General features: G+C 28.3%; 1 protein-coding gene across 5 annotated transcripts; it reads right to left on the minus strand.

Moving 5' to 3' along the window:
* Positions 1-10,807: 10,807 nt before the first annotated feature.
* Positions 10,808-24,808, minus strand: LOC116406341 (probable low-specificity L-threonine aldolase 1). 5 transcript variants are annotated; one of them, XM_031890055.1, is made up of 11 exons: positions 24,731-24,808; positions 24,166-24,235; positions 23,330-23,796; positions 21,630-21,741; positions 21,501-21,551; positions 20,475-20,546; positions 14,190-14,322; positions 14,036-14,094; positions 12,434-12,552; positions 11,472-11,538; positions 10,808-11,075 (listed from the first exon to the last, which is right to left on the minus strand). In XM_031890055.1, the coding sequence occupies exons 3-11, from the start codon at positions 23,770-23,772 to the stop codon at positions 11,037-11,039; spliced, it is 1,095 nt and encodes a 364-aa protein (XP_031745915.1). In that variant the 5' UTR covers positions 23,773-23,796; positions 24,166-24,235; positions 24,731-24,808; the 3' UTR covers positions 10,808-11,036. The 5 variants fall into 5 exon arrangements, 4 of the variants coding, with proteins under 4 accessions (XP_031745915.1, XP_031745914.1, XP_031745913.1 ...); XM_031890054.1 differs by lacking the exon at positions 24,731-24,808 and adding an exon at positions 24,556-24,716; XM_031890053.1 differs by lacking the exon at positions 24,731-24,808 and adding an exon at positions 24,353-24,519.
* Between the last annotated feature and the right edge of the window lie 262 nt (positions 24,809-25,070).

Raw genomic sequence — 25,070 nt, forward strand, 5'->3', positions numbered from 1 at the left:
TTTCGTGGCTGCTTCACATGACAATTTGAATTTTTCTTCCTTTACAATTTAATAGTCCAAATTAACGTTTTTCATTATTACTTCCATATTATTATAGAAATTATTTTGGTTTATCCTTCTTTTTTAGTATGTCCAATTTTACTTTTTCTATATTTTAAACGGTCTGATTTTTTAGTTATTTAACTTTCACTCAATTTTAAATTTATTCCTCGAACTTATTTTGACTTCAAATTTTGCCAAATAAATAATTTTATAAGGGAGGGATAGAGAAATTAATTTGCAATCCACTAATTAATTTCACAACTATGAGTTTGAGTGGATTGCCTATAAACAAATATATTTTGGTTAAGAATACATTTTTTTTTTTAAAAAAAATTATTTTTTAAACGACCTTTTTATAAATATTTATATATAAAATGGTGTTTGGTTTATTCTATAATAACCATGTTTATAAATTACCATAAAAAGACTATTAAACATTATGAGTTAATTTCATAAGAAAATATACATTTTTTGAATCTTTTTCTTGAGAAATATATTTTAAAATTAATCGTACGTTATCTTAAAATTATTAATTTTTTAGTTACTTGAAACTAAATAACAATTTCGTTTTATTTGTATTAATTTCTTTTTTTTTTACAATTCAATTTTAAAAGCACAAAAATATCTTGAAATGTAAATACATAACCATAAAAAAAAATTAATTGATTTTCAACGATAAAATATAAATAAGAATATTAATATTTTCGATACAATATAATATCAACTAGATAAAAATATGTGCAATTCGACCACGTTATTCATTTATCTTCATTTCACGAACCAAATGATCATGTTTTTCATTGACGTCCTTGTAATTTCTTTAACAGATGTTAGATGGAGTAGATTTGTCTTATAGAGGAATATTTGCAATTCTATATTTAAATGTATATAAACACACATTAAAAAATATTCAAAGTATTTAAAAAAAAAAACGACAGAGTAAGAGATAGATAGTAAAAAAGAATAGAAAAAATATAGGGATAAAAATAGATATTTGCGAGAGATTTGTCGTTAAACACCAAATAAACATTTATTTTTAAATTTGGTTGAATGTATTTTCTCTAAATTGATTTATTTCCTGATCTCATTTTTCTAAAAGTTATTTTAAACTAATATCAAATACCTCAATTTATCTTAAAATGAATTATACTAAAAATTAAACACTTCAAATATCAATCCAAACACACCCTTAATAGAAGAGTGATAGAGAAATTAACACAGATAATTTTATAGTGGTTTGACATAACCGACCTACCTCCACTTTCCAAACTCATCTTGGGCATGGATCACTATCAAACCCTGACAAAGAACACTTTTGTAGGGATTACGAGCAACCCTTCACTAAAATATTTCAAATGAAGACCAACAATATATGAGAAAAACTTTCTACAATGGAAGGTTTTTGAATTACGAAGGATAAAAAGTAATGAAAGTAGTTATAATTTGGAGACGATGAAGTGTTTTTGAAAAAGAAAGATGATGAAATCCAAATTCATTTAGTAAAAGGAATTGAATGATGGAGATTTAAACGAAAGCTAGTTCTTAAGACACAAACAAAAAACAATACAATCACATTACTTTTTATAGCCACCTTAATTTTATCCTACATTTTTTAAGTTTTTTTTTTTATTTCTTTGTAAAAGTTTTGTAATAAAATAAAATCTTATAATAATTATTTTTAAAAAAACTTTTATTAAAAGAAAAAAATCTTAATTAACCTATCTAATCATTTTTTAAAAAACAAATTAATTCATTTGAGACAAAATCACAAAATATCATATTTGATTTATTTTTTAAAAATTTATTTTTACTTTATTAATAAAATTATTTTTAAAAATTACAAAATAAATTAAAATATTTATAAGATATAGAAAAATTTTAGAATATATCAATGACATTCTTCTATCACTATAGTATATCATTGACTATCCACGATAGAATTTGTTATATATTGTAAATATTTTGTAAAATTTGCTATTTTTTAAAATTCCTCTTATTAATATTCAATTTGATTCATTTCTATATGATTTTAGAAAAAAAACCAATCAATTTATTTTTCAAAAAATCTCATTTATATTATTTAAAAAAAAATTAATCTATTTGACATAAAATCACATAATATGTAATTTAATTTTATATTTATTAAATTTTTCTAATTTATGGTACACCCGAATCTATAAATAGAGACATTTGGTCATACCAAAAAGAAAAGAAAGATGGATTTGTTATTATTATTATTATTTTCTCTATCCTAAACAACCTAATCCCATAATGAAAGAAAACTTAGTTGGAGGTTGTACGTAGTAAATATTTACTTTCAAAGATCCACACCTCATACAATATATAATTTCCTTCCAGATTTGAATTCTTATTTTTGTGTTCGATCTTTTTTAAAGGTTGAGAAAGAAAAAATGTATAAGGAAGGTTTTATTATTTTCTTTTAGAAAAAAAGCCTTTAACCCTTTTTTTCTTTTTAAAAAATAGAAAAAAAAAAGAAATAGACATAAACAAAATGTTTGTTTCTTTATTTATGGTTATTATTTCTTTTTTAAATCCCAACTTTGGACACATATTTTCTTTTCACTAAAACATAGAGAAAAAAATTTGATGATTGATGTTATTATTATTACTACTACTATTGTTTTTAAATTTTTTTTTAATTATTATCATTATACTTATTATTATTATTATTAGACTTATAATTATAATTAGATTTATTATTATGGGCGGCGGCAACCATGCCGTCACCCCTTTGTTTTCTTTCTTCTTTCTTGTTTTTTTTTTTTTCTTTCTAATATTTATTCATTTATTGTTTCTTTTTCTTTTCTTCCTTCTTTCTTTATTTTCTTTTCTTTTAACTTATTCTCATTACTATCCTAATTATGATTATTACATGTCCTCAGCTTAAATACTTGTATGCTTGCTTCAACATTTTACAATAAACTTATTTGGAAATACTACAACCTTATTTTACATTAGTTAATTTAATTAAATAATTGTAATAGATCGCGATTTGAAGAATAATAATTAAGGGTATAACAACATTTTAAAAAAATGCAAATATAGCAAAACTATCGCTGATAGACTTGATCACTGATAGACTCATATGATCTATCAGTGATAGACTCTATCATTGATAGAATTTGACAAATTTTGCTATATTTGCAATTTATTTAAAATGTTGCTATATACTTAATTATTTTGAATTTAATTACTAAATTTGCAACTATCCCTAATTAATTTGATTTTTTTTTCATTTTCTTTCTATTTTATTCTTAAAAAAACTCCAGCGACCTAATTGAAAATATGTGGAAGTATTTATTTCTAAATTCTTAAAGTGAGAGGATGGATTATTTGAGAGTCCAATATCGATTCCAATACTTTTTTTAAGAAAATAAAATTTTATGTTATTTTCTAAATTTATTGGATGGCATATTTTATTTTCTTAGTTAAATTGTGCATCATTTCCAATTTGATCTAATTTAAAATTTCTCCAAGTTTAAAAATATTTTAAATTAAATTACAAGTAATTTTGAAATCATTCTTAAATTTGTTTTTTTAAACCATTTAGAAATTCTTTTGCTTTAAAATTATATTTTTACGTTTTTTTCAAAAATTCAAAATTAAATCTATATCTCATAAGGTTTTTAATCATTTTTTTTTTAAAAAAAATAACTCACATCGATTTCGTTAAAAAAATTGTACGATAGAATTTAGAAATCTTTGGTAGTCCGAGATTTGATACCAAGAAAAAATGAATTTAATCAATATTTAACAACAAATCTTTATTAAAAACTAGCCTAAAATAGATTTTTAGAAACTATAATAATTTCTCATCAGGTTTAAGGTGAGAAATTTTTTCTCAATATTCTAATTAATTGAATGTATTTCAATTATTTTATGGAATCATTCCTTCAAATATTAGAGTGATAACAATGAAATAGGGCATATTTTTTTCTAAATGAATTTTGTACCAGACATTAAATTTGGCTACTGTTTTCTAAACAAGTGTTATGACATGCTAACACATTTTCAGTATACATAAATAACTCCAGAATCCAACTCTAGTTTTTTTGCATTTTTTTAAAATTATTTACTTTATTTCAGTGTTCAATAATCAAATTGTAAAAAATTAGATTGATGACGATTTTCTTTTCTTTGTTTTACAATTAATCCTTTTTAAGCACGTTGACTGTTCCACATCATCTCGAATACAACACTTTTAAGTCCAAGAAAAACAAGTCCATAATCTTTAAGAAAAAATTAGCCAATAGACAGAAAGATAAAAGACTAGTAAATTTTGTTTCATTTCATTTTAAAGTCAATCCAAAAATAAAAAGGTCCATTGTATGAAATGGCACCTTCTAATTGATCCACTATGACGAGAAGATTTTTACCACATCATCCAGTCAGAATTAACAAATTTTGGTAAGCTTGTTTTAGCAATAACTTCTTGAGTTGAACCTGATTTAGTTGATTCAAATTGCATTGAAATCATTGTTTCAAGCTCTACGTAAATGATAATTCAAAACACTAAAATTGTTAGTCAATAGAATTTGAGTTTGTTATCATCAAAACATGAATTAATGAACTAATTAAAATTAATAAATTGATTATGGACGAAAAGGCCAACAATCTCCCTCTCTCTCTTTTGTATGATGACAAACAAGTCAAGAAAAATAAAATCCAAATAGGTGTATGATATAAGTATGAACTTCAATCACAATCAACACATCACAAATTCAAATGATATATCATTGATACCATGCTTTCATTTCAATATTTCTTATTATTTCCTCTCCCCTTTTGGAATCAATGAAAAATTATAATTAAGAAAATAATATATTTTTGCATGAAAGCTTTTCCTAAAACATGAACACATATTAAGTAAATTAAATATATTGCAGGATTCATGTGGCAATCCTGGAGGGAGAGTGAATAGGGATTGCAAATTAATGAAAACTTTTCACTAATAAGTAATTTAAACAAGAATTTCATTCAAATGCATTCCGATCGAATTCACTTATAAAGTGACATAAAAAAATTCAAGTACTTCATAAATTAATTTTATGCAATGAACTATATCAACAGATTAATTACAAAACTAAATAGAAGAGGGAGAGATAAATTGACACCGATAATTTTATAGTGGTTCACTTTTCAAACTCTTTTTTAGTATGTCACTAATCTTTGAACTCTTTTCTTGGATTAGAGAAAACTGCACCGCTCTTTTTACTAGTTCAAGAGCAATCCATTACACAAAAGCACTTATCTATTAGGTTTAGTCATGCCTTGCACTGGCTGAGTCTGTGGAACTCTCCCTCACACATTGTAGCTCATAAGTCCTTCAACCTCTCTGCCATACTTCTTTTCCCTCAATTAGTTTGTACTAACCCTACTAACCCTACTACCTTTGCTAACCTTTGAGCAATTCTGGAATATACTTTCCTTCCATATCACATTGAACTTGAGGGAGCTAGACTTCTCTTTAGACTGCCTCCCTACTATTAAATCTCTAATTGGATCTCGTGTCCCTTCAGCTTCCTACCTACACTATCTGCCCAGTTTGACAAGACATAACTCCTATAACATATCATCTCATTACACATGCTATGGATACCTTTAACTAGAATGCATGAAACTTAACTCATAGACTCTCTTTTTAACTCTTAACATACTTTAACTCTTATACTCTTAAACTCACTTATGATTTCCATGAACTTTTTTGCTATAATACCAAACTGTCGCGCTCCCTCCTAGACCTTCTTCTCTTAACTCAAAGGTAGGTGTGACACTAACAAGTATCACTCTATTCTTACGACATTTACTGACAACTTATTAAACTACCTACTCTTAACGTAGATGAAATTAAGAAAGCATATGCATAATACTCTACGTAGGCATATCTAGAGTAACTGTACAACACAGATGTTTCTAAAAGATGGAAAATCAACAACATAAAGACATTTACACCACAAAATCCTCACAAAACACAACCACAAACCTGAATGCATGGTCTCGATACATATGTAACAAAGGAAACCTAAAAACTAGAAAACATACTTGCAACTGTAGGTCAGACTTGGGAACCAAGCTCTCTACCTGAAAAGTGAAAAACATTTTAAAAGAATGAAATAAAGATCTTGTTAGTGACTATTTTAATAAATATGATTATAAATCAAATATGCATAAAATCATTGAGCTTTTGCAAAAATAGAAAAAAAATTATGATAGCCATTTAAAGTGCATGTCACTACATTTTCTAAATTGCAAAAGTAGCAAATTTAAAAGCGAATAATCTTCTGATAGTCGTTTGATAGTTGTGTGATATCATTAATTACTTGTCATATTTACTATTTGTAACATGAAGAGAAAAAAAAGGTGTTATGGGGTATTTTTTTCTAACTATTTTTTTTGTCATTTGATGCAATTTTCCCAAAATCACAGCAAAGTAGTAAATACTTAATTTTTTTTTGTTGATTTTAACACCCATTTAGGTAGGTTGTATAAAATATTAGTTTATACAACCTAATATTAAAGAAAGTTTTTTTAGTATAAAATATTCAAACTACAGGTTTCTTATAGCTAAATTAAAGAAAGTTTGATTGATTTTGCTATATTTTGTAAATATTTTCAATATTTTTCTATTTTAAAAAATGTCATTTTAATATACTTATTAATTTTTAATTAAATAAGTCTAATATTTATGAGAGAAATTATTTCAAATAACAATATTGTTAAAAATATTTAAAATGATGGTAGAATATCACAATCTATTTGTTATATAGACTATTGTACTATCTACCATGTCATAGACGTGCTTATAGAATTCGTTCACAATCTATCATATATAGATAATTATAATAGTTTATTATATTTATACATATACTAATTGATTTTGCTATACTTGAAATTAAAAAATTGAAGAATATATAATAGACATTCAAAGTATAGAATATATTAGTTCTATATCAATTGTCCAACGGTACTAGTAGTTACCGATAAAAGATAAGGATCTACAAGGCACAAGGTCATGCTAGCTTTTAGGGCACTACTACTTTACTAGTGCATCAAATGTTAAATATTTTATTCTAAAACTTATTTAAGTTTCAGTCAAATAAAGTAAATGTGACATCTATATTATTCAAATTATTTTTAAGAAAGAAAGATAAGCATGAACTTGGATCCAATAAAAATAATAAAGATAACCATTAACCATATCATTTATATGCCTAAATTTTAATTGGTAAGTAAAGAAATCTTTCGAGACTTTCAAATATTCCAAACACTACCATTAGCCATGAGATTTATAATAATTGAGTATTTAATTGCTAAAGGAGTTTTTAAAAAATCTATGTGAATCTACCGTCAAATTGATGAACTATGATACTCTTTGATACACACTTGAAACACTTTGATACACCTAATACTTCACTGATAAGTTTGATATACTCGATGGATTGTTAATAAACTTGTTATGCTTCATTGGTACACTCAGCAAATTTGATACACCTGATGTAATGTAGATATATACACTTAGTATTCTTCACTAATACTCTCAACTGATTAAATAAACTTGATATGTTTGAAGTTCTACTTATACACTCGATACACTATTGATATCCACTTGTAAACTTGCTTGACATACTTGATAATAATTCACTTTATTAATATGCCGATATTTTTTTAACAATATATTATTGTTGATATACTTGATAATGATACACTGAGTTATATCATTCATATACTTAATAATTGTATAATAAACTTCATAAAATTTGAAAAAAAAAATGAAAATCATGTAGTAAATATATCAACCAACCAATACATATAATATAAATACAATCACAACACATTAAGAAGCCGCCAGATCCCAAAAATAAAGGTCTAGATGAAAAGGAAGAAAAGGAAAAAATGTTGAGTCTGTTGTCCTAGTCAAGCCTAAGACCTAGTTGAATGAATCTTGAAGGGTGCCTGATTTACCTATTAGGTAGTAGTAGTCTTGCTTTCATTGTATTCCCCATATAGGAAGGAAGTCCATACAAAACTCATACAAAGTAAAACCAAAAGAAAACCAACCGAAAAAAATTAAATAAAATCATTTGAAATCATATTTAACTCAAAAAACACATCGAAGAAAGTAAAGAAAATATCAGAAATAGAGTTAAATTACTATGATCAAGAACCATTATATTCCACAATGCAAATAATGTACCATTGATATTCTAAAATCAAGATTAAGAGAAAGAAAACATAAATCATTTTCCCATATAAGAAAGAATGATTAGGACCTTAAAAATAGGGAGAATAAATATATACGTTATTGAAGAAACAAATTGTTTTTTCCATAAGACCAGAAAGAATGATTAGGACCTTGAAAAATAGGAGAAGAAATAAGGGATGATTAGAGCGTTAAAAGGAAAAAAAGAAATGTGTTATGTAAGGGTAGTTAATAAAATATTTAGGATGAAGAGTATTTAAAAAAAATAAAATTTTTTGCTATATTTACAAAATTCTAAAACAATGTGTTATATTTGTTATATTATATTCTAAAAAATACCCAATGCATTTTTCTATAAAACAATAAAAATTTGATTTCATCAACTTTCTTTCTCTTATCACCGTGAAATAATAAAATATTTAGGCAACACGAAATTATTTCCATTACTTGATTAAATTTGGGCTTTTCAATAACCATTATACACTCTCTATATATAAATATACAATTAATACTATCTTTTATGTATATAATTAAGGGGTCTTTTAAAAAATATAACAAAGTGGTAAAATATTTACTAAATATAGAACAATTTTGAAAACGAAAAAAGCCAAGAGCACTAGTTGGAGGTGATGTGACGTGCGACATACACTTTTCAACGGATATCGCTGACAAGTTTAGCATTTAGAGTAAAGCTTATATAGTCTGCCTCACTGTATCTAGAAGGAGGAATAATAGTTCTAGAATAATTTGATAAATCTTCTTGTAAGACCCTAATTTCGTACCACCAACGCGATATATAGGACATAACTCGAAGAAAGACCTTGCGACAAGGGTGCTAAATGAAGAAATTTTTTAGGGTAGAATATATTCTACGAAAGAAGTATGTGTGAGGCCATCACTCGAAGAAAGGTTGTCTGGTTGGAAAGGATCCTTGATGAAGTCATTTTAGAGAAGAGTATAGGACATCCCTCGAGGAAACATGCAAAAAAGGAAAAAGGTGACGCAAAGAGGAATACTTGTCTAAATTATACAGAGCAAGTGTAAGCAATGTGATAAGAAGAAGTAGCGAGGAAGAAACCTATGTTGGATGCCAAGAGTTAGGCGTTTAATACAATAATGCAATGAGAAGTACTTATGCTTAATGGAGTTTGATAAGAAATATGTGTCCTGTTAACAAGGCTAGGCGACTCTATGAGACATGTAAATGTCAGTTGCTTCCTAAGAAGATAAAGAGAGTCAAACATTTTAAAGACTTTGGCTTTTCAAGGAGATAATGTTGGCATCTCAAGGGAACTTCTAATCGTCCTTGCTATTTTAGCTTACGTGTCGAATTTGGATTGGTTTGCATGACCCGATGAATCATATTAATCTAATTATTTAATATTAAAATAATAATATCAGAACCTGATCAATTAAATTGAATTAATTCGAATCTTTATTTAATTTAAATATCATTTGACTTTAAAAAAACTCGTTAAAAATTAATTTGAACTATTCGAATTTTTTATCACCTTGTTCTAAATTTTATTACTATAATGAGCTAGTAGAGGACTAGTGAACCTATCAATCATGGGCTCCAACGATTTGAGATTAACTGAACTCTTTTAAACAAAATTAATCAACATTTATTAACTAACAAGTTATTGCACTAAAGTTCCATAGTTGCACTCCTTCACTATAGATATATTTTATGTCCACCTGATATAACCATGTTCAGTAAATTAACCCTTCACAGGTTGTTCGTAATCTCAACTCAATCAATTTACCGTTTTACCCTTAACTTTACCTCTTGTTTCTTAAGTATCATTGATCCTCTAATGAACAACTGGTTTAAGGACCAACCTATAAACCGAATTCCACTCAGGCTAATGAGAGGGTGGGGTCCCTTGTTCATGATCTAGATTCAGTGCATAAGGGGAAAACCTATCTATTGACTTTAAAGAGATCAGAAGTGAATTTCATCTTGCACCTTATGTCCAAGCTATCCACCCGGTCTCTTACCCTTGAAAGAGGAGGTATATTGAGTCAGCGCTGATGAACTATCCTCACCTATGCAAATCTAAAGATAATATCATGTGAATATGAGTTCATAATTAACTCAGGATTAAGGTTAAGTTACCTAAGTCATCAAATTAAAAGAAATAGTCAGTTTTGAAACGCCAACAGTGTTATAACATAAAAAGTGACTATTTTAATGGTATGATATTATGCAAGTCTTTTACATAGGATGACTCGACTTTTATATCTCTATATGAACGATTCAGGTTCACAACATTTGTATTAACTACATAAAACCGCATCCACAATGTTATCAAAATAAGACACTCAACCTTATTCATATACTATAAAATGTTTAGGCTATAAACTCAATCTTGATCCATATTTATGTCTCTGCATAAAGTCCAAGTCTACAATATAGCCTTGGACCTTAGTTTAATAGATTCATGATGATAGTATTATATTTCACTAATAACTAATTCAATAATCATATAGAATAATCATATACTATATGTAATCTACAAACTATGAGTTTTAGGACGTAAATTCTAACAACTTATCTTTGATATACTATCATTTTATTAATTAATGATAAGTTGTTGTTTTTCCTCACTCAAGAAAAGAGAAATGGAGAATATGATATACTATAGCCCAATATAGAGATTAGAAATGTTTTATACAACAAAGAAAATGGCGTATTAAGCATATATGCCAAAGTGGGTAACTTCCACTTTGTTTATTAGGGAGAGAGAGAAACAGTTACTTATGAGATCAATTAGTTGCCATTTACAACTTTAATTCCATTTAGAGTTTGCTGCAAAAGCCAAAGGGAAAAAGGTTTATGTTAGTTTAATCAACAATTTGGTGGAGAATTGTGAAAACTTATTGCCAGTTCTTATATAAACTTCAAAAAAGTTAATAAACTTTCAACTCTTTGTCATATGTTACATTTATATATTTGTAACAATAATATAGTTTTGAAAAATTACTCTATAAATATAACCAAATTTTAGATTTTATCACCGATGAATTTCTATCAATATGATTGATAGATAATAAAATAAATTGATAGAAGTCTATCGACATCTGTCACTGATAAAATCTAAAATTTTATTATATTTTATAAATACTTTGATTCATTTTGCTATATCTAAAATAATTCGTATATATTTTTATTGAAAAAGAAAAATAGACCTAATTGGAAGATCACCTGAAAGCAAGATAAAATATACTGCACATCACTCGTTGAAATTTGATGATGAAAAACAATTCTAGCCCTGCAATTCAACTTTGTTTAATAAATAACTAAATACAATAACCTATTGAATTTATTGTTTTCATACTATTGCTCCATAAATAGAGATAATAGTCTATCTTGATCTACCACACAGTTCATCGTAAATAGATTGTGATATCTTATTACACGTATTTTTTTCTCTTTTCGGATGTTACAATCATTTTTAAAAGATTTTTGAAAATATTTTTCCTATTAATTAAAATATTTCACTATTTCAAAAGTTATTGAAACTCACTCGTTGTTGAAGCCAGATTGAATTGTTTTGGATAAACATCTGTCTTTTCTTAGCTAAAACTTTTGTTTTCATGCACACTTCCTTTCAAAACGAAGAAAAATATAAAATGTGTTATTTTGGCAATTTTGTTTGGTTTTTTAGTCTAAAATTTTAAATTAACGAAAAAATAAAAAATATTTTAACATAATTGTTGAAGCTATTATAAATGTAAAAAAGTATAACAAATTAGAAAAAGGCTATAATATTTTGTTATATTTATAAATATTTTGATTCACGTTGTTATATTTAAAAACAATTCATAAAGTTAATTGATTTTTTTTAGAATCTTATATATTGTATATATTTGTTCATATTTTTTAATATAAATTGTAATTAGTAAAAACACATAAATAGTATTTTTAAAAATAGCTCTAAGATAAAATGTTCTTTCATACTTTTCAAAGAATAACACCTTTAAGAATCGAGAAAAATGAGATTTTAGCGTATAAACGTGCAAGTGAAAAATATATGCTATAAGAAATAAGTGAGATTTTGTTCTACCTTTATGGTTTAAAAAAATATTAAAAATGTTTCCTAATCAAACATTTGACGAAAAAGAATAATATATAATGAAAAGTAGAATTTTAATTTGAGAATAGACCTTGTTTGGGTTTGTAGCATCACAAAAATGCCACGTTCTTCCAAGCTTTTACATAATGTTTCCATTGAGATTCCGTAATCGTCTTCTATTTCAAACAATATCTGATAATATATGACAAACTAAATAACTATAAATAATTTCAAAATAATAATAATAATAATAAAGAAATATTTTTTTTAATTTTGTAATTTAAGTATTAAAATAAAACTCACCAACATATGAATACCTTTCATAAAAATGTCTCACACCAAGTGATTAAACCTTGGCTACGCAACCGTTTCAAATCTAAACAATATTTTAAAGATTTTTTGGTGCACGAAAATCTAAACGATCGTATACCAATATTTCATCGAATTTTTTTCGAGATCTTTTATATTTGATATACAATCTTGAACCAAAAAATACTTTGAAAAAATATCATGATTTAAAAAAAAATATGAAACAAAATTTGTGGAAGAAGATAAGAAAAATGATGGAGAGGAAAAGAAAAATTAGAAGAAGAAGAGAAAAAAAAAATATGGAAAATATGAAATATTTTAAAAAAAAGTCCGGTCAAGGGTTTTTTGTTTTTTATACATGGACTGTAAATATTTTGATGTTTTGTTATATTTATGAAAATTAACTTTGATCTAACTATATGTAATTTTATTTACTATAGTTTACAATTCGTTTTTTTCTAAACGTTGAGATTTGTACTCAAACTTACACATTTGTTTATGGGATGATTATAATTGGTGTAGCAATTTTAAGAATAATAATTAAGTGTACAACAACGTTTTTAAAAAAATGCAAATATTGCAAAGTCTGTCAATGTAGACTTCTATAGTTGATAAACTTCAATCATTAATAGACTTTTTGACATATTTTGCTATATTTGCAACTTTTTTAAAAATATTGTCATATATGTATATTTTGAATCTAATTGTTATATTCATGAGCATCCCTTATGTATGAGCTTTAATATTTTATAATCAAAACATTTCTTTAACACAAAATTGAAAGTTCTCCGACGTTAAACACAAAATTTATTTTTTATCTAAAAGAGATTGAATTAATTTAGAAGAATTTTAAATCTTTTAAGAAGTTATTAGATACAATATCGACACGGTTCATGCTCAACGAAACCCAACCTAAAAAGTTTAGAGATTCATTTAACACTTTTGAAAGTTTTGGACCTAACATTGATAAATTTTGAAGTTTTGGTCTAGACAATTAAGTAAATAGTTCATTTTGTAATCTATTAGGGGAAGATTGTTTGATGAATATCACTAAATTCTCATTGAGTAAGTATTCGTTTACTGTTTTTGTATTGTCGTAATGTAAGATAATATAGCATCTTGAGATTCTCACGCATTCGTTTACTCTATATTGAATGCATCTCAAGAGTTTTGAACGCACTCCTTAAATATCGAGAGAGCGAATAATCTTTTATCTATATAAGTTCGGTTCATATTAACTGTACAAAATATTGACATTAAAATCAAACATAAGTTTTAAAATCTATTTTTAAACCCTTTTAATCAAAAGAAACAAAAAAATCAATTCAAACACAAAGATGATAAAAATCACTACAATTTTCAATTATTGTTTAGAGATACTTACAATGTTTGTCTCAACTGATTTTGGATCAATCTTTAATCCTTTGATTTGGAATAACCCACCTATATTAATCCCAAGAAAAATATTAAAAAAAGAGGATCAGTATAGTAATTGGTAATGTTGATAAGAATTATAGTGAAAGAGTGATGTTAATTACTAGCTAGTTGCTTAGCCTTCTTATGATCAGCTTCAAGTTTTTGAACATTCTCTTTGATAGCAACAAGTCCAGCTGCACAAAGGATCCCAATTTGCCTCATTCCTCCACCCAATGTTTTTCTAACCCTTCTTGCCTATTATATATTAAACACACCATTTCAACACAAAATTTGCATAATAAAGGGTTGTTTAAAAAAGTAGAAAAAAAAGACCCTATAGTGCAAGTTCAGTTAAATCAACATCAATTGTGATGTAGTCAAAGTTGTTTGAGCAAATTATAGTTTTACGATCAAGATTTGACGATTGTGTCATATTAATCTCTAGTTTGTTTTCATAAAACTGAGCAACATTTGGAAAATACTATGATTTTCACCTCTTAATTAATAGAAATCGTTAATTTACTTATGGAGGGTGTTTAAGCAGTAATTCTCAACATTAAGAAGTCTCACTTATCCTCTTCATCATCTTGTCTCTCTCCTTGTATACATGTAAAATATTTTCCAAAATGGAATGCACACGAGGAAATGAAAAACGTTTGTTTGTCATGTAAATTAGGAAGACAAAAATCTTTGAGAAGCATTCAAGACAAGTAAGGATGACGTAATCAGGTCGCATGAGATATACAAGAACGTCTAGATCATTAGGTGTTGAATCCAAAATGTCAAATTCTAGGTATTACATCGAAAATTTGAGGACAAATACATACTTGAGGTGTTGGTGAGTAAAGAAGGATGATAAGGAGAAGGAAACAATGAAAAGGTTGAGGTAGGAGGTAGGGCTTGACATTAGTGTTGTTGCCAACATCGAGGCTAGGAAAAGAAGATAGGGTTAGGCCCAGGTTGGAACATGGAGCTTAGATCGAATCCCATTGTTCACACTTCAAGTAGTTTACGAAGAACCTAAATATTTATCTTGTGAAAGTTAGCAATACAAGATAGTTAATTCTTGATAACTTATGTACTTGTGAACCTTTTGAATAATCTTAGTAAATGATCTTTTCAATCCAGTTTAAGGTATTCCAGTTGTTGGTATGATTACACCAAATTGCGTTACTAACTTGATTGTGCTATGTCTTTAATTATTGTTGCTTATGCTATTTACTTTGTCAATAGCTTTGGTCCTAACATAATTCTCTAGGTTAACATTATGTTTTTTTAATTGGTATTAGAGTGGATTACAAGTGTTTGGCTATGGATTTAATCAGAGAATTAGGTGGATCAACAATTAGACCTTCTATGGTAGATGGTTCAAACTATGCATATTGGAAGGCCAAAAGGATTGACAGCAAGACCTAGAAAGCAATTATCTCAGGCTAGACTCACCTTCTGTCACTGATGTTGAAGAAAAAGAGTCCTCTAAACCACTGAAAGACTGGTTCGGAAGCTAAAGATAAGGGATATTTGGGAATGTCTTCAAACTAATAAATACATGTATGTTTGCCGAAGAAGCACAAGGAATTTTACATGTTGTTTATGAAGGTATGTTCAAAGTAAAAATGTCTCATATTTTCAAATTTTTACGTAGTTTGAATCTCTTAAGATGATGGATGATTAAACTATTGTCGACTATAATGTTCATGTCTTTAACATTGCAAATGAGTCATTTGTGCTTGGTGACAATTATCTGAAGAGAAATTAACTAGAAAGGTGTTTCGTTCTATGTCAAAACGCTTTGTCGTTGAAGATAACAACTATTGAAGAAGCGAATGATATTGCCACCATGAAGATGGATGAGTTGTTATGTACATTTGAACTAACATTTGATGTTCCAAATGGATGTAAAATTTACCTTTTTGAATGGGTACTTGAATAAGGAAGTTTTTGTTGTTAAACCCAAGGAATTCATTGACCTAGCATATCCTAAAAAATATGTGTACAAACTCCGGAAGGCTCTTTATGGTCTCAAGCAAGCACTTAGAGGTTAGTATGATTATCTTGTCGAGTTTCTAACTCTTAAAGGGTACTCTCGTGGTGGGGTTGACAAAATCATTTTCATTAAGAAATCAAGTGAAAAGTTCTTGATAGCACAAATTTATGTGGATGATATCATTTTTTTGATGATCTCCTCAATCCATGGTTGACAACTTTGTTCACTAAATGCACTCTTGTGTGCTACAAGCATTCTGAAATAAAACAGTTGTGAAGGAGGTTGTAAGTACTAAGTATAGTTATTAGGCATTTGAAGGAATGTTTAGCTAGAGGAAGGAGTAGTTATGTATTCTAGCTAGCTAGACAACGCAAGGAAGAAAGATGAACTTTTTAGCTAGGCAAAGAAAGGAACGTGGGAAAGCTAAGAGGACACATTAATCTAGATTAGTTAGCAAGTTATATCTTGGGATAAAGTTAAGCATAATTAGAAGAAATGTTAAACCTACATGTGTAAGTTACAAAGAAAGAGTTGACAATATGAGTTGATGAATAATCTGGTTTAAGATTAATATAAAAAACTCTAATCAAGTTAATAAAAGTTGTTAAGTTATATTCAAGCATTGAAATGTTGAGTTCTTATCGCATAGCATGTTCTCAATAAATAAAGTTTAAGTTGTAAGGTCGGCGTTCTAACATTTCATTTTAAGGTGTTAAAGTTGCCCCAAGTCACAACGACGCTTGTATTGCGTAGGATGTGTTATGGGTGGGTGCATGACATCTTGCTTCAGTCAAGGGAATTCTGAAATATGGGCATGGTACTACTAAGTATGGCCTATGGTATTCCTGTGATACTAATTCATCTGTAATGGGATATTGTGATGCTAACTGGTCTGGATGCTCGAAAGATAAAAAATAAAAGTACTTTAGAATTATGATTCTTTTTGGAGAATAAGCTAAAATGTCTTGGTTTAGTAAGAAATGGAATAGTCTATCCTTGTTAATTGTTGAAGCTGAGTATATAACAACTAGAAATAGTTGTGCTCATTTGCTCTAAATGAGTGCCACACTAACATCTCCAAGAATTCAGTTCAACACATAAGAACAAAGCACATTTATATACATATCATTTATACGAGACCTTTTGGAGAATAAAATCATCTTTATGGAGCATATTAGAACTACAATTCAGCTTGCTGACATTTTAACAAAACCTGCAGATGCTGCTACCTTTGAGTTTTTTGGGCAAGTTTGGAAATTTGCAAAGTAAATTTATAGCAATTGATACTCGATCTTGTATGGCAAAGTTTCCCTAATTGTCTTATGAATATTGTGTGTGCCTGTGGGCTGACTATTGTGATTCTATGTCTATGATTGAAGCTCATTTATTTATCATATTTTCCTCTATTTCAATTTATAATACAAAGTGGGCGTCGTTTTCTCTTCTAGTATATTACTCTTATTCAATTTACTTTCTCATGTGTGTTCTAGAGTGTCATCTTCACTATAAGTTATTGGTGTGGTTTCGTGATTATCTCCATCTTTCCATTCCTTCCAACTTCATCATGGTAGCAACAAGAAGAGGAACTTACTAGCCCTGTCAACTAAAGGATCGATCTGAATCCAAAGTTAGTTCTAGTGTCTCTATTGCAAGGACTATCTCTAGTAGGTTCCGAATGCAGGGACATTCTTCGTCTTCCTCCAAGTGGCAAAATGTGGGTTCCTCTCGATTGTTTAGTTCTACTATTCCCGATTAAGGTATTTCTCATCCCAATCCTACTATCGATGAAAATATCTTGCATGCACCCTCTGTCAATTCCTCTGCTAGCCCTGATCATGTATTTGGTGCTAATGAAAATGTCAAAAATACTATGCCTCCATCTATCTCTATGATTATTATGAACAATGCCTCAATCGCCCCTTTTGATTACCCTGTTTTGTCGAATGTTAGAGACAGTGAATTCTGTTATTGAAGATATTGTTTCTGAGAATAATGTAATGTTAATGACATTAATGCTAACATTGCTAACTAAATTGAGTCTGTGAATTTTTTTTATCTCGTTTTTTGAAACTTCTGTTGATTTCACAAGTGATACTAATCCCTCTGCTAGTGTGGATACATTTGCCTCTGTAACTACAACATCAACTGATCCTTTGGAGCCTCTAAATGATGTTGCACCCAATTATTTCTTTAAGGATAATGTTGTTTTGGCTCACTTGGTCAGACGGTCCAAGCGAGCTCGTGAGTACCCTACTGTTTCTTTTGGTGCTCAGATCCTAGTCATGCTAAGAAGACTACAAAAAGCAAACATACTTGTACGGGTCCTTCCAAAGGTCCCAAAATCATAACCACTAAAGTTGACCACCACGAAATTCTTTCCAATGTCCCATTTGCCCCCATTGATGGGTATCATTTCATTATGAAGAAACTGTTTGAAAAGGGAAGTATGTAGTCCAAACGTAAAATTTCTGATGAGGTCAACATTTCTAATAAGCATCGCTCTTGTCTTCCTATTATGGTGTTAACTGACCAAACTGGTATGACAAAGACTGTGTCTCAAGTTGGTCCATTTTATTTGTGCTTGATCATGAATTTATTGACAATCTAACTATGAAGTTTGATGATCCAATTGGCCCTAAGTACTGAAAGATTCATGTTTCTGGCTTATGCTTCATTGTGACATCTGCTATTATAAATTAGTTTCTTGGTGTTGAGATTTTGGCTAGTTTCTCTGTTGTGCATCCATCCTATGAGTTTTAGCATTTGAATTGATTGGAGGAAACTGCTACTAAATGGCCCCTAAATGGCCAATGTTTGATGTCTCACTTAGTGTGAAATATGCCATTCTTCACAAGATTGACATTGTGAATTGGTACCACTCCACTTTATGCCTTCAGTGTCTTCTCAACTTTTGTGAAACTTAGTAGTATTATGCTTTATCAGCATTCATCCATCTTAATTGATCAGGATGCTCCTGGCCCTGCCCCTAAGACTATTCATCTGAGTTATAGGCGATGTTTCAAATGTCTTATGTTCCTGATACTGCACACACTATTAGTCATCTGTGTGATGAAGAGTTTACCCTTCCTAATGACTTGTGCACTCCTCATGGTGAGTCACTGTTGCCTCCTACCTTGATCAATCATATCCTTCATGTGTAATCTATAGAGTCACGAACCTTGAGTGGTGTTTTCACACTCTTCCGAATAGGTGTTCTACTTTTAATGCCTTGATCCACACTTATAGTGTTTTCTTGCCTCCTCGTCTCAAAATCCTCCTCCATCCACTGGCTAATATTTTCTATGGCAAGCAAAGGGGGAGATCTTTGTTGTAGGTTGATTGCAAGCTTTGTTGAGGTTGTAGGCTATTGCTGGCTGTTTTGTTGGTTGTTAGTGTTGTTGGCTGATGTGTTCATTGTTTTGTGGTTGTTTGTTATCCCTATGGTTTGTTGGTTGTTTAGCTTGTTTGCCAAGGAAAAATAAAAAGAGAAATGTTGTTTGTCAAAAGATGGAGTTTGTTAAGTGTTTTGGCTTGCAAATGTATTTTTATTTTTTGCCTCATATATTTTTGGTGATCTTTCCTTTTTTTGGTTGTGGGAAAGTTTATGGCAATTGTGGTTTTATTATGGCCTTCGATTGAGACAAAATAAAAATCCTTTCCTATGTCATTGATTGGAAGATTTTTATTACCTTTTGTCTTTGACCTTGGATATAGCCTCGTCCATTTTTTGACCGAAGATTTCTCCTTGAAGCATTATTTATGTGCATGGTGAGTATCTTGCGAGAAATACCTTTGTGTGGGGTGTGGGGTGTGGGATATGGTGTTGAACACCTTGTCACTGACTTCATGATTCACTAGATTGAGAAGGTTTGTATACGTTAGAGAGGAGCCTAACGTTCAATTTTTTTTTTTTTTTTTTGAGGAGTCTCTCTCAAAAGGAGCCTGGATATCGAGATGCAAGGGTTAAACACGAATCATATGATCTAAGGGGAGCTTAGATTGAATCCGTTATTCACACTTCAAGTATTTTAAAGGAGCCTAAACATTTATCTTGCAAAAGCTATATAATACAAAATCTCAGTAAATGAACTTTTCAATTGACCTTAAGATCCTCCAAATGTAGGTGTGATTACATCAAACTGGATTATCAACTTGGTTGTGTTTTGACTTTACTTATTATTGTTTATATTATTTACTTTGTCAATAGCTTTCGTGCTAACATAATTCTTCATATTAACGTTATCTTCTCATAAAGAATGTCCTAGATTTCTCAATGGAAAGAATTCCAAATATAATAAACCTAGGTTTCCAAACTATCTTAAGAGAGTTTCAAATTCATATGATGTGTTTACAAAGTTTCAATGTTAGAAATATCAATTCCAATATCATAAAAATAAAAAATAAAAACTCAAATTACTACCTTGGCAATAAAGTCTTTTGAACCCACAATGATTGATCCAACAGGTGCACCCAAACCTTTTGATAGACATACCTAATGAGTCAAAGATATAAGGTTAATAATTTATTAGGGTTAAAAAGAACAAGACACTTATTTGGAAAACTCTTCAAAATAACTCTCTTTTTATATATCTTCTTAACAATTGGTTGCTTTTTAATACAAAATAACAATCCTATATATAGAATTGTTAGATTCATAACTTCACACTAAAATCAAATACCTGCAACAATTAAATTCCTACCTAAATCATCAACAAGCTTTGTCAACTATTCATCAACTAATATATAACTTCTAACCTTTAAAATGTTTTAATGTTTGTGTGTAACTTATTTGAATTAAAAAATATGGTCGTCATGTGTTCGAGACGACGCAAAGCCGTTAACATCCTCAAAATGAGTTAATTTTAAAAAACAATAAAAAATTGGAAGTCGTCATCAATCTTTTTTACAATGCGATAGAAAAGAAAGTAAACAAATTTTAAATAAAAGTTTGTCAAAACGGAGTTAAAAAGTCATTTGTGTATGATAAATGTTTACACTTCACAACAACCATGGACAAATTTTATATCTTGAATTAAAATTATTATTTAAATAAAATTCATTTAGAAAAATAAGTTTCTTAAAAAATGTTATCACTCCAATATTTGAAACAATAATCCCATAAAATATATAAATGGACGAAATTCCATCAAATAGACTATATTGATAAAAAAAATTATCACCTCAAAAGTAAAAAATTAGAAACTTTAAAAGTAGTTAAATTAATTGTATATATATATATAATGTGATTAATCAAAAAATAAAAAATAAATGAAATTAAGGCGAAAATTAATTTAACAATTGAATTAATTTTAAATAAAGCTGAACAAAAATACGTAGCTACATATTCTTTTAACTCTAAACAAAATTCTACCTAAATTTCAAATCAATAATAAAAGCAAATAAAGATAGCGAAACATTTTAGAGTAAAATGTATATATAAACGTACTAATATTGAATCAGCGGCTTGTACCAATCGATCAACCGGAACACCAAGTGCCTGAAAAAGTATATTACTTTGTAGAGTTGAAAACTAAATTTAGTATTGAGTAGAAATATATAAATAGAGAGCACTCACAATTGAAGCATTGAAAATTCGAGCTCCATCGATGTGAAGTTTGAGGTCATACTTCTTAGCTAACTCTCCAACTTCATCGATATATTCTACCGAAAGACATTTTCCACCGCTACTGCTTTTCACCATATACTCGTTACTAATTACTCAACTCATAAACTATATCTTATTATATACATACAAAAGTTAATAATTTTTTTGCGTTAATACATTTATTAGTGTTTTTATCTTTTCTAATATAACTCCCAGTAGTATTTTAAATATAAAAATATGAATCACAACTACTTTCAAGTTATAGCAAAAATTTATGCATTTTTTACCTAAACTCTATTAGCACATATCAATTATAGAAATTGATACAAACTTGTAATAGATAGAAACGGATACAAATCTCTTAGTACTATCAGTTTTTTTTTTTTTTTTCTATTTCCATAAATAATCTGACATTTTTTTTATATATAAAATGTTTTTAGTTCAGAATGTGAATGGATTGAAAACTTAAAATCTGTTGTTTTTAAAATTGAAGTTACTGAATTTCAAAACAATTTTTGAAAACAGAATTCAAATTACCCGTTAAATACATATTCGTTCAACTAAAAAATTTGAAAAGATAGAATTGAATCTAAATTTAATTTCACAACACTCTTTTTCTTGCCATTAGTGATTAGACATTCCAAATATTCTGTTTGGTCAAAACATATCCTTTTGTAGTTTTTTGGGTCTTCTTCTACCTTTCTTTCTTTTTTCTTATAAATCCTCTTATGTTTTATTATTCTCTTTCTTTTTTTCATTGATAAAAAGTTAGTAACTTGAAATTTAATTTTATCAAATTCATGTTTATAATCTATAGAATTTTAAATTTTTATTATATTTTGTAAATATTTTGGTTTTTATGCTATATTTGAAATTGTTCCTATTGTATTTGGTTAATTTGTAATAAATATTAAATGTGTTTTAATTTGGATGGGGTTGAAAATGTTTAAATAATTTTATAAAGAGAATTAGAAATGGTTAAATTCACATAATTGTTTGGTAAATCTCGGACATAAGTTTAATAATAATTAAAGAAATAAAATTGAATAAAACTATTTACCTTTAAAATTTCATAGGACTGTCTAATGACTAATATATTTAAAAGAAAACCAACTTCTTCATACTTCATTTCAAATAACTAACAAATAAATATGTCTCAATCAATTTAAACATAACTAAATAGATAAGAGGCACGTCAAATTAGATTTCTTTTTCTTAAGAAGAAAATAATAATGACAACAAAAACCATCCCAATATCAGTATCTTGTAAACTAGATCAAAAGAACAAATAAGAACAAATAAGAACAAATAATAATATGTTGATTTCTATTTCTTGAAAAATAAGTATTTTATAGCATATTTTTTAGTTTTATAGTTTCTTATTTAAAAAAATATCACAATACTTTAGGCCTGTTGGGTAACCTATTTCACCCTATTTCTTTTTCTCAACTACTTATTTTCTACCAATGCTTTTAGAAAACAAAAGCCACACTTTGAAAATTAGAAAAAGAAAAAATGATAGTTTTTGGAGTTTGGAATTTGTTAAGAATTAAAGATGTTACTAAATCTTGTCAATTTAAAAATGAAGAAAGAGAAGAAAACAAAGGTTGTTACCTAGCAGGCTTCAAAACGAAAGTAAGAAAACAATAGGGGTTAGTGAATATACTTACTTTGCATGTGTATTTTCTAAACAAATGAGCCTTGTTGTTGGGAAGAAGAGTTGTCCCTTTGGATTTCTAATGGCAGCTTCAATCAAATCAATATCCATTGTTCCATCATCTTTGTTCTTCACTGTTCTTGGATGAACTCCTCCAATGGTTGCAATACCTCCGTTTTCCAATATGTGAATGTGAGAGTTGTCTCCAACAATCACTTCACTCCCTCTAGTTTCACAATGTACAAGAACACTTATTAGATTTCCCATTGTCCCTGATGGAACAAATAACCCTTCTTCTTTTCCCATTATCTTTGCCATCTCTTCTTCCAACTCCAACGCTGTGGGGTCGTACCCCAACACATCATCGTCCACCTCCGCCATCGCCATCGCAGCTCGCATTGATTCTGTCGGTTTCGTCACGGTGTCTGACCGCAAATCCACCTTTCTACTCACCATTTTGCACTGCAACTTATATATACTCTACAGATCGTTTATTAGAAAGAAAAGAAGTTAGTGACTTAAGAAGTCATTATTTGACACAAACATTAATTTTCGGTCCAAATATTTATTGTATCAAATATATTGGATTTTTACATGAGGATTTGATCACAAAATGAACACGTTAAATATTGCTCTTTGAAGAAGATTATCATGAACCCATAAACGGAGAATCTCTTATTTGGTAAGTTAAGATCTTGGAAAAGGGCGTAAGAAAGAAGGTTTATGACTAATTTTCTTCAAGAAATAGGGTTCAAATCTTCAACCTTTTGAACTAGAAAATAAAACCATTTTTTTTTATTTATATTTAAATGGAAATAGAAGTTATAAGAAAAAAGAGTGATTTCTTACTCTTGAAATGGAAGATATTATAAGCCCAAGAAAAAGCAGTTGATATTAGCTTCTGTAAGTACTTCAAACACTGCATAAACATATAAATAATTATAGATCATTGAACACAAGAATGGTTGAAGCTTTTACATTTCTTTTCGATAGAAAAAAGCAATTAAAAAAAAAACATGAAATTGATTTCACTCACCTTAGATACGGATGAACCCACGATTGGGTTGAGTTGCATAAACATAAACGAAATTTATAGCAAACTAACACAAAGGGTTAGTCATTAACTATCATATGCTTTTTATTTATTTATTACTATTATTTTATTTTTCTCAAAACATCAGAAGACTAAAAAGAAGTAATAAAAGAACTTTTAAAAGCAATAAAAAAAAAAATACTTACATGCATTCCAACATCACTTATCTCTTCTTCATCTATTCCATAAAATTATTCAATCATAATTTTGATTTTTTATATGCTAAAATTGTTTTATCAGAATAATTTAATATTTTTTCTATGTGAATGAAATAGTGAAAAGAAATGTATAAAGATAAGTGATAGAATGGATGTATCTAACCTTTGCCTTCATAAAAATGGTTTCAAAATTAGAGGGCCTCATGTTCTCACAAAAAAGATTGAATAATTTTAAAAGTAAAAAACGCAAAAGGAAAAAAGTGGTTTTGAGTATAAACAGAGTAAGAATAAAGAATATATATCTCAAGTTTCAATTAATATCCGTTTGTGGTTTAGTTTCAACTTTTTATTTTTATTATTTTATTCTTTCGAATCATCTTATATAGCTTCAGATCAGATGAGGAATCAGCTTCTGAACTAATTATATTCTTAAAGTATTTAAATTTGAGTCCAACTATAGACTTTGTTCTTTTTTGTAAACAGAAAAATTAGGGAGGATCCAA

This window comes from Cucumis sativus, unplaced genomic scaffold, assembly GCF_000004075.3.
Source record: "Cucumis sativus cultivar 9930 unplaced genomic scaffold, Cucumber_9930_V3 scaffold90, whole genome shotgun sequence".
NCBI lineage: Eukaryota > Viridiplantae > Streptophyta > Magnoliopsida > Cucurbitales > Cucurbitaceae > Cucumis > Cucumis sativus.